The following is an 11,276-nucleotide window of genomic DNA, read 5'->3' on the forward strand; positions in this document are numbered from 1 at the left end:
ACTGCTTTCCTGATCTCGAAGTCAGACTCTTTCGCCTGAGACCCAGAGCAGGAGACTTAACCCTTGCAGAATCCAGGGTATCAGCTTTAAATTCTGTGTTTCAAGCAGATTTAGTCAGTGTGTACCCCTCACCACACCCACACAAACCCTATTAGGTATTATGAGTTGCCAAAGTTATATTTTCCTTAGAGTAGACTTATTGTAAAGCAAACATCACACCCCTGTGATAAATGGAAAATCCACATGCACATTGCATAAATGGATAGCAATTATGGAAATGTTTCATTTGAAAATTATATATCACAAAATAATCAGTTCTAGCTACCAGGCTGGTGGTTCCCTGAAATCTGCTTTCTTTAGCTTTGGAGCAACTGCATTTAGGGAACAGAGTCTAGTGAGAACCAAATGAAGAATTTCTCGCAGATTTGTCACACACACAAAAACTATTGAAAAGAAATTCGTAGTTTTACGATGAGATTCGATGTTATTTTGAGTAGAGTCTCCATCACCTAAAATCAGACCTAGTGCCAATCAATGCCACCTGCCCTTGGCAGCAGCTCTGGGCCACGCCCTGCCTGAAAGACCACAGCCATGGAGCACACCTCTTCCTTCCTATTCTAGGTTTTACCCTAAACCCTCAGGTGAGCTGCTTACCTACTTCCTCAGAACAATCAGCACTATCACAAGAAGACCAGGCAACTCTTTTGAGGTCAGTGGTGTGGCACAGGGTCAGCCTGGAAGTCACCCCAGGACTCTGCCCTCCCTGTTGCTTCATGACATGGCAGTGCTGGCAGCTGTTCAGCCCCTCTAAGCCTCAGGTAGCTCGTTCACTAAAGTGCCAGTGTCACTCACCACTGATGAGTACAGGCAGTGTGTTTCTGAGTATACTATATGACTCTGGTGGGCATTCAGTGGGTATTAGTAAAAAGAATCTGCTCTTTGGCCCAGTGATGGCTCGAACCTATCATAGTTGTTTAGGAGGTGGAGAGGGAAGGATCTCAGTGCAAGTCCAGCTAAAGCAAGAAGTTTACACAATTCCTTTTCAGTCAACAACTGGCTAAGGGGGTGTATGCAGGACAGAACAAATAGGATCACAGTCTAGGCCACCTAGGACATAAAACAAAACTCTAGCTCAAAAACTAACTCATGGCAGAAGGTAGGCAGAGTAGGCTCTTTGGGCTCCACCACGTTGAGCCACAGCACCACTTCTGGTTTCCTGGTGATTAATTGGATATATGAGACTCACAGAATTTCATGCCGGAGCTGCTGTTGAAAACGATATCCTCACCACTCAGCCTCCTAAGTAGCTTGGATTTACAGGTGTGAGCCACCAGCGCCTAGTTCATTTTTCTTCTTTTACAAGAAGTCATATTCACATAATTACCAAAACCACAAACCACCTCATGGCAAAAGTCACAAGTACATTTTGTCCTTCACGATCAAACCCAATACTGGGGTACTGCTATAAAAAACAGCAACTCTGAGGTTTTTAGCACAGAAACCAATTTTCAGGGGTTTTTCTACCCCTAGGTAGGGCTCAAGGGGTAGAAAAGAGAGTGTGGGTGTCTTGAAGTTTCAGCCACGCTAGACACAGTGTTCTGAGACCCTCACATTGAAGCGAGAACTAAACAGGATCTACCTCATACAGGCAAGAATAGAAACAACACGATGTAATCCAGTATTACTCCAGTACCTTCGGCCCTAGTCACTCGCTAAGAGCTCCAAGACTCACAGCGGCCACTTCAGGATGTCATCCCCAATCCATACAAATGTGCAGACAGCCCCGCTCCACCACCAAAGTGAGAGCTGTCTCTGCCTTCCTGAGGGTCACCATAACAGGAAACACCAGGGTAGCATGCAAGCCACAACTGGTGCCCAAACTCACATCCCTTCACAATTTCCTATCACTTTCTTTGTAGGCTATTAAGTTGTGAACCTTGATGCTGGAAAAGTCATCAGCTGATTACATTTTGGGTTCCCTCCCTAATTCTACTTTTAGCTCCAATCTTAGAGGTCTACATCAGTCTTCCTTATTTCTCCAACCCCAATTCCTTCCTCCAGTCTTGTATGCCAGCCCTAGAAGAAACTGTGAGTAAATTGGGGCTGGGAGTTTGGCCTAGTGGTAGAGTGCTTGCCTCGCATGCACAAAGACCTAGGTTCAATTCCTCCGTACCCCACATACATAGCAAAAAGCCAGAAGTGGTGCTGAGGCTCAAGTGGTAGAGTGCTAGCCTTGAGAAAGTCCAAGGACAGTGCTCAAGCCCTGAGCTCAAGCCCAGGACTGGCAAAAAAAAAAAAAAAAAAGAAACTGTGAGTAAAAACACCCACAAAGTAAAAGCAAAGGGAAGGTCTCTGGCCTACACAGAAACGAACTAAAGGTTGCCACAGAATGCACACTTCTCTTACAAGGTCAATCAACAATGAAGCATTATTAAAAAAAAATCATTGTAACATTGACTCTTTATAGAGCCATCAAGGTCCCCTTTACAGCAAGCATAAAGTTGGAATGAGTTGTAGATTCTCGGGCAAGTCATGTACTAAGACAGCATTTCAACTTGTAGCAAAAAACTTCTTTTGACCAAGGAATGAATGTACATGTTTAAAAAAAAAACCTGAGTTTTAAGAGTATTTCTTTTTCTATACAAGATCCTGACATTGTCTCCTTTTAAACTGAAGCTGTATGTAAATGGGGTTGTCTATTTCCTAGATAAGGTCAAATGGAAGTTTCTAGGTTGTCATTTGGTTTATAAGAATGACTACACAAGAAGACCACACATTTCCAATCCTGACAATCTGTTATGCATGAGGGTCTATATCAGTCCAAGTGCAAGCTTCTGCCTCTTAGCCCTCCCAGTCCTCACGGCAAGTTATAAGAAGCATGATTATCCTGGTTATTCTTTATAGGAAAACTAAATTACAGAAAAGTTAATTAATGTGTTCCAAAGCACATAGCTAACAAAAAGAAAGAGATAAAAAAGGAAATATTCAAACACTTTTACTCTTCTGCTCATATCTACCCACGCTAACCTACCCAACATAGGTATATACCTCCACCACAGAGGGAAAACGCTGATGTCCTGTTCATTGAACTACAATATGCTACAGAGGATGGCGTGATAAAAGCCTGGGCCTGAACTGGAAAACACTTTTTTGTTGGTGTTGGGGTTGGTCATGGGGCTTGAACTCCTCAAACTCTTCAGCTCAAGGCTAGTGCTCTGCCACTGGAGCCACAGTGCCATTTCTGGTTTTCTGGTGGTTAACTGGAGATAAGAGTCTCATGCATTTTTGTGCACAAGCTGGCTTTGAACCGTGATCGTTGGATCTCAGCCTCCTGGGTAGCTAGGATGACAGGTGTTAGCTATGGGTACCCTATATACTTTCTGTTTTGAAAGCAGATGTAGGGAATGTGGGGGGAAAGAGGTAACAATTACCATGTGATGGCCTCACACCTAATCCACGGGCCAGCCCATGTTTGTGGCAATCCATCACAAAAGACCAAACACTTAAATGGTAACTATTACACTTAGGAGCTGGAAATTTTATACTTACATGTTCATCATATTTGTAATCTGAAATAGGAACATGGAAAACATTATGTAAATTCCCCCCAGTGATTTTTGGTTATCACAAGGAAAAAAATGCTATGATATACTAATGTAGATAATGTGATACCTTGGAGCTGAGGGGGGTGTCTTTTCTCTGAACATAAAATGCCCTTAAACATGTTAAATAGTCACATCTTTCTCCCAAATGTCACTACACATGTTTACTGTCTTAGACGTCCAGCCTATCTTTTAATCTGATAAGATCTGGGCAAGAATTACCCAATAACCACAATCTGGTTTTTTATCTAAAATGTCACAGCAGTGAGTGAGTCCCTTTTTCAGACACTTGATCTACTTTTCCTTGACATACACTTAGCAGCCATAAAAGTAGATGACTGGCTATAAAAACAAATTTTCCTGTTTCAAAATTTTATGAAGGATAAACATGGGAAGAGAAAAAGGGAGGAACTCTTTTAATTCAAATAGGAAGTGATGCTAATAAGAGCTAATCTGTAACAAATTGTTCCTACCAAGTGCAAGGGACACATTAAAGAGAGTTTTGGGGGCACTGTTTTCTGTTTGTATGTTTGTTCAGTTTTGGTTTTGGGGGTTTTTTTGTTTTTTGTTTTTTGTTTTTTTGCTTAAGTCTCATAAAGTTCTACCAAATGAATAATTCTAATCTCCATTTTATAAATAAGAAAAACAAAGCCCAGGTTCATACTTAACCATTGCGGAAGTGAAATTTGAATCATTGCCCAGAAACCAATCTGCTTTGAATCACCTGCTCAGGATAAGGGCTACACATATCTCCACGGACAACAAGGAAGGTAAATGGGAGAAACAGCTCAGTGCTAAGAATGGAGTGCTAAAGTTCTCAACTTTGGGGTCACACTGGAATGATCTCCAGAGCCTTCACCATTATGTGGCTTGGGCGCCAGTTCACCAGTAGTTAGGATCATCTGCTAAATGACCACACAGAGAAATTCTGCTTACAGAACAGAAAATGGGGTATGCTTCACTGGAACGCAGAGAAAAGAAAATTCAGTGTTGGGTAAAACACTGTGTTGGGCAAAGGTTGTAACTACCACTAGCACTGACCTCTGCCCTACTCTTCAGTACAATGAAGATGCCAGTGTGAGAGCTAGACACACCAATGATAGATTCACAGAGACAGACAGATATATAGAGATAGACTGATAGTAGAGATAGACAATATCTATAGATGCCAGTGATAGATGACAGAGATAGATAGATACATAGTACAGGTAGATAGGTAGATAGATAGATAGATAGATAGATAGATAGATAGATAGATAGATAGATAGATGATAGATAGATACATGCATACATGCATACATACATAGAGACATACATTGATACATACATAGATTGCACAAACACAGATATAGATTATAGATACAAACAACAACAGACGTGGACATGGGTTTTAGTGGAGAGTGTTGCCTGGCCTCTAAACGTTCACCCTGTGATTACTAGCAGCTGTCTAGGGGACTGTTCTACATTAACATATGCTGGGAGTAACCTACTGTTAATAAGTAACCTACTGTTGATGAACTATTTAGAGTATAACTATTCTATTCCTTAGCTGGTGATAACATGAACATGCTCTCTTGACAACCATACATCATAGACTGTAAGACCAAACTATTTAAACCCTGGGAAGAATCATGTTTGAAAAGAAGGCCACTCACATCAGAGGCCAGTGGCTCATGCCTTTATTTGTAGTTTCTCAGCAGGCTGAGATCTGACGATCGAAGCTCATAGCCAGCCCAGGGAGACTCACAGAAGAGACTCATGCCCAATTAACTAGCAAAAGTAAGTAGTAGAAGTGTGGCTAAAGTGGCACATGTGTGAGAAAGTCAAGCAAGAGTACAAACCCCTAAGTCCTTCTTCCCCCAAAAAGGCCACTCATAATTCACTGATTTTAATCTAAGCCAGGTTTCTATATGAGCAGTTCTTAAGAATTGGAAATCCTCAATCCCAGCTCTGCAGGCTGTACCCAGTAGCACTGACTCAAACCTGTCATGCCTTGTTTGCAAAGGATAGCCATAGTTGCCTGCCGCTAGAAAATGTTCCTTAAGTGTACTGTAGATGTGAAATCCAAAATAAATGTCACGGAAGTCAAAAGAGAAGTCATTTAAAAGGCAGAAACTTCAGGTGGTTTGTGAAATAATTATTTCCACCTACCAACAATGTCAAAAGAGTTCTAACACTGGGATGCAAGAGGAAATGATCAAAGACCAGGAAGCGGTTTGTGAGATAACCATTCAAACTAGATAGGAATATTTTCAGTTCTTGACACGAAGCACAAAGTATGCATTTAATGACCAGTGTGAGCTATTTACCACTTTTCTTATCACTACACTATCACTACTAACCAAAAGAAGGAAAGACATCTAGATTGACTTTCAAAGCAGAGTATAACAAAGCAAGGTCATGATTCAGAAATCAGGGCCTCCCTCCCCAAGTTCCAGGTCCCCTCCTCCCCCCGCAAGCAAAGAACAGACACTCGTTGCACATAACACTTTGTTTATAAAAAGAAAACAACAACAGTCACAGAATCAAAAGCTCAGAAGAAAGCCAACTAAAGTGCCTGGGATTAATTTTCTCACAGTGGTTCAGAGCAAGCTTTCTTTGTTGTCTGTAATAAATGTATACTGTCTTTCTTTGGGAGGCAGAAGCACTAGGTACTGCTTAGCAAAAACTAAAACCTGTGTCTGGTTGGGTCTCCAAATGAAGCAACCAAAGCCTAAGTCCTCAGAGAGCACACTGTACGTGGTCCCGATCACCACATTTGTGAAAAATCAGACATTTCTGTTACTCTTTTACTTCCAGGGAATCTGCTGAGACCTTTTAATTAATTAAATGTCCCTCCTCCCACCACTTCTACCAACAGTAACTAAGGGATAAATTTCAACATGTCTAAAAAAATTTTTTTTAACCTGTGTATCCAAACAGGCTTTCCTTTTGAACCAAGCCCAGCCACATATTTTCCTTGCCTGTGGCTATATGTAGCTTCAGTAAGCTAAAAATACTTTCCATCCTTGGGAAGAATGAATACAACCAAGCAATAGCTATGTATCATTTCCCTCATCTTCAATTTTGTTTTTACTAGAAAACACCAGAAAAGCTGAAGCAAGGGAAAAGCATGTGTTTGTCTGTATACACATCCACAGACACAAGCACTCCTCCAGCTGGTCCCTGCCGCGTAATCGAAAAACTAACTTTGTACACTATTAGTGAACAGTTGGTAGCTAATCCCTAGTTAGCATTTTGTATTTCTTTGTCATTTCTTTGGAGAGACAGCTATGTAAGTGTTGCAAACAAACTAGAATACAGGTAGAAGATAGATAGATAGATAGATAGATAGATAGATAGATAGATAGAATTAGAAAAATAGAATACTGATTCTGACCTTGGGACCATGTAATGCTTTCAGTCACCCCACATCTTTTATGTCTCCAAAATTTCCATTCAATGAGACTGTAACAAGCATCTGGACCCAGTGGCTTAAATCTGGAATCCTAGCTAATCAGGAGTTCAAGATCTGAGATTATTAACTCCAAGCCAGAGGAAGAAAAAATCCATGAGAGGCTTATCTCCAATTAATGACCAAAATGCTAAAGTAGAGCTGTCGTTTAAGTGAGAGTGCTAGCCTTGAATGGAAAGAGCTCAAGAACTGTGCCCAGGCCCTGCGTTCCAGCCCCAGGACCACACACACACACACACACACACACACACACACACACACACACACACACACACACACACACACACACACACACACACACACACACACACACACACACACACACACACACACACACACACACACACCAGGAACCCAACCTGCAGGAAGGTAAAACATTCTAGCTGCCCAAACTTTTCCAAAGCACCAACATCTTCAAAGTCACCTTAAACTGCCAGAATACTGAACAAGCCGCCAGTCGGAGTTGCACTGGCCAGAGCTCATTCTTAGAGCTGGCAGGTCATAGCTTCATTTCCCCCAGACAAACCATTTGATACATGCCTGCCTAACTTCGTCTCATTTCTTAGGTGACAGACAAAATGAATTAGAAAAGCAGACTGTCTAGAAACCGGGAGACTGGGGTTCTCGGGGATGGATGGATCGCTGTCTCCTTCTGCTGTCCCTGAAAGTCAGCGCGCGTCCAGAACCAGGGTTCCCCCAAATCCCGAGGGTCAGAGGTGAGCAAACCTCTGAGGTGAGCCTAAGCTCCCAGCCCCCCCCCCCCCCCCCCCGCCGCCCAAGATCAGAGACAGGCTCGCCCGGCGCCCACGGCTCCCCCAGGCGACTTTCCAGCCCGGGTGGAGGCGCGAGGCAGAGCTGGGTCAAGGCGGTGCGCGTCCCGTCTGTGTCCCTGCGCCCCTGGGCGCCGTCGGGCCCCGTACCTTGCAGCTGGGCGGAGAGGGACTCCTGGTGTTGCTGGTACTTGAGCGCCAGCGCCTCGGCTTTGCGCAGCTGGCCCTGCAGCTCGTGGTAGAGCGCCGCGCCATACAGGACACCGACCGCCAGGCCGAGCAGCAGCAGCGTCTGCAGGATCCGCTTCTGTTTCCGCGAACACATCCCGTTGCCCATGGTCCCGCGTGGCCCGCGCCCCAGGGCCGCCGCCCCGCCGCTCCGGCTCCGGCCGCGCCCCTGGGCTTGCGCACCCCCGCGCGGCGGATCGAGCGCCCGTGCGCCCCAGCGGCGGCCACCGCGGGACGCGGAGACACAAAAGCGGGGCCCGCGGAGAGGCGGCGGCCGCGGGGCGGCTCCGGCGGAACTTCCGCGAGGGGGGCTCTCTCTCCGCCGGTGCCCGAGCCCGCCGGGGGGCCGTGCGCATGCTTCGGGGCGCCGCCTGCCTGGGCGCCTGCAGCCCACTTTTTGTGGCCCGGCTCGCCCCCGCGGCTCCGCGCCCGCCGCTAGCGCAAGGTCCTCTCTCCAAGACTTTGGGGTCCGCCGCAGAAAGGCGACGCGCGCCCCACAAAGGGGACGACTCCCGCCCCGCGCGCACGGCCCTCACTGGAGGCTGAGCCTGCGGGACCCGCTGCCCTGGATGTCACTGACCCGGCGGCTCCAGCCTCGGCCGCCGCCACCTCCCACCCAACTTACGTGTCACCCGCGGCCCCGCGGCCCGGCCAACGGGATTCCGGGAGGAAGTCCCACTCGCGTCCCGCGCCTATTGGGCAGGGCCGAGGAGCCGCGCCCTCCTTTCGGGGCGCAGGGCTGGGCTCCATTGGACGCCCGCTTTGTCCGTCCCGCCCCGGGGCCGCGCCTGCCCTCCCGGCGCCCCGGCGGACCGCGATCGGCGGGGCCCCGCGGCCGCCTGGCGCCCCGAGTGCCCACGTGGAGCCCGGCGGGTGGGGGAGGCGGTGGAGAGGGGCGGGAACTTGGGGTGCCTGAAGGAGTTGGGGGGGGCGACGTGTCCAGGCCTGCAGCTGGGCGAGGAGGGGTGCGCACGTGTGAGCGTGTGTGTGTGTGTGTGTGTGTGTGTGTGTGTTGGGCGAGGAGGGGTGCGCACGTGTGAGCGTGTGAGCGTGTGTGTGTGTGTGTGTGTGTGTGTGTGTGTACGTGTACGTGTGTGTACGCGCGACCTAGACCCAGAGACAGTCTGGCAGAGACAAGGAAAGAGACAAACACTGACAGAAGAGGAGAGCGACAGAGACACAGACACATAGAGACCGAACAGAAAGACGTGGATAGACTGAAGAGGGACTGGACGGGGGAAAGGGTGGAAAGGAGGGGGGAGCAGGGAAGAGAGTGAAAGAGAAAGGTATGTGAGGGGGATCGAGAGATCCCGCACTTGGGAAGGGAGGAGTGTGGCAGAGAAGCCCAGAGGGCCGAGTCTCAGCCACCGCGCCCTCCACAGCCAGCCCTGTAATTTCTCCCGGTTCGCTCCGTGGCCTGATGTTCCGGACAGCCAGTCCCACCCCCACGGTGGCCCCGCGGGGGAGAAACCCCAGGACTGCCTTGTCCCCACCCGGGTGCCAGTCTGGATGCAGGCATCTCACAGATGGCAGGATGAGAACCCAGACACAGAAGCAAGCTAGACTTCACCGCTGCACTCTCCACGTGGGCTGGGAAATCACTTTGCTCTTGGCAGAAAGGAAAGAAATGAGCTCATGTATTTCCTCTGACTGCAAAGAGAATAACATAAAAATCAATCTTACAGGCTTAAATAACTATGCATTCGTTGTGTCTTGTGTTCGTTTTACCGGTGGCAAGAAAATAACATCAGTTACATTTCTAAATTGCATTTTAAAACATAACAGGTTTCCTGTGTGATTTTTTTTAATTTAACATCAATGTAAATAAGTAAAACAAACATCAGAACACCAAACCTCCTCTGGCTTACCTGAAAGGGAAAACTGAAGCTCTGTATAAAGGATCATTTTGTTACTGCTCTTGAGGTGAATTTGAAAGGAAGTAACTATTTCTCAAGTACTTCAGTAGAATGTATGTTTGTTTGGTTAAAGAAACCTAAAGACCTTCCTCAAACTGGGTACTTTTTAGGTAGATTCTGAAGTTAATCATTTGACAAAAGCCACAAAAGTAACCTGCAACATTTATACTACTGTAAAAAGGTAAAGCGCTTGTCTTTAATTCAAAAACCAAACAAAAAACTAGGGCAGGGTGTGTAGCCTGGTGTTAGAATGCTTGCCTAGCATGCAGGAAGCCCTGGGTTGGATTCCCCAGAATCACATACACAGAATAAACTGGAAGTGGTGCTGTGGCTCAAGTGGTAGAGTGCTAGCCTTGAGCAAAAAGTGTCCAAGGACAATGCCCAGGCCCTGAGTCAAGCCCCAGGACTGGCAAAAAAAATTTTTTTAAAATAGTTTACATGATATGGTACAAAATGTTTCCATGTACAAATACACTATCCTAATTACCACCATCCAATTGGATTTTCATGTTTGTGGTCAAGAAATCAAAGTGACATCAAAGTGACTGTGATGGCATTAGGTTATCTTAGGTTTCACCAAAAGTTAATTACTTGGCAAGAGGAAACTCTAGACAAAAACAGTATTGTTCTCTTTCCTCATTCTGTTTAAACAAAGCATGTTAAAGATTGTGTCTATTGCATTAAAATGAGGACTTTAGCTTGAAAGTTTTCGAGTTTCATTCTAGTTTGTAGATATTCTATAACCATGAAGAGCTCAGGGACAGTACCCAGGTCCAAGAGTTCAAGTCTCATGACCAACAAAAAAATTTCAATAATCGGGGCGGGGAGTTTGGCCTAGTGGTAGAGTGCTTGCCTAGCATGCACGAAGACCTGGGTTCGATTCCTCGGTACCACATACATAGAAAAAAAGCCAGAAGTGGTGCTGAAGCTCAAGTGGTAGAGTGCTAGCCTTGAGAAAGTCCAAGGACAGTGCTCAGGCCCTGAGCCCAAGCCCAGGACTGGCAAAAAAAAAAAAAAAAAAAAATTTCAATAATCTTGATGTTATTGAATTTGCTATTGTTTACATTTCCCTCTGTGAATTTTACTCATAGAAATTGAAACTGAAGCCTAGTGTTGGTGGGCTAAGCCCAGTCACACTTATTATCCTCGCTCTGCCAGAGACTGAGATCAGAAGATCATTCAAAGTCAGTCAGGGCAGAAAAGTCTCCAGATACTTGTATCTGCATTTAAACACCAGAAAACAGGAAGTAGCCCCAGGGCTCAAATGGTAGAGTACCAGCTTTCAGCAACAGAAAGAGACTTCAGG

At 46.1% G+C, this 11,276-nt stretch overlaps 1 protein-coding gene across 2 annotated transcripts in view; it reads right to left on the reverse strand.

Annotated features, from left to right (window-relative positions):
• Golim4 (golgi integral membrane protein 4) overlaps positions 1 to 8,670 on the reverse strand; it is a 76,588-nt gene extending 67,918 nt beyond the window's left edge. For both annotated transcript variants that reach the window (XM_090338602.1, XM_090338601.1), the window contains exon 1: positions 7,977 to 8,670. In XM_090338602.1, the coding sequence (XP_090194728.1) occupies positions 7,977 to 8,163 (187 nt within the window). In that variant the 5' untranslated portion in view covers positions 8,164 to 8,670. The remainder of the gene's footprint in view (positions 1 to 7,976) is intronic.
• Positions 8,671 to 11,276: the final 2,606 nt, after the last annotated feature.

This window comes from Megascapheus bottae, chromosome 1 (assembly GCF_031878675.1).
Source record: "Megascapheus bottae isolate mThoBot1 chromosome 1, mThoBot2.hap1, whole genome shotgun sequence".
Taxonomy (NCBI): Eukaryota; Metazoa; Chordata; class Mammalia; order Rodentia; family Geomyidae; genus Megascapheus; species Megascapheus bottae.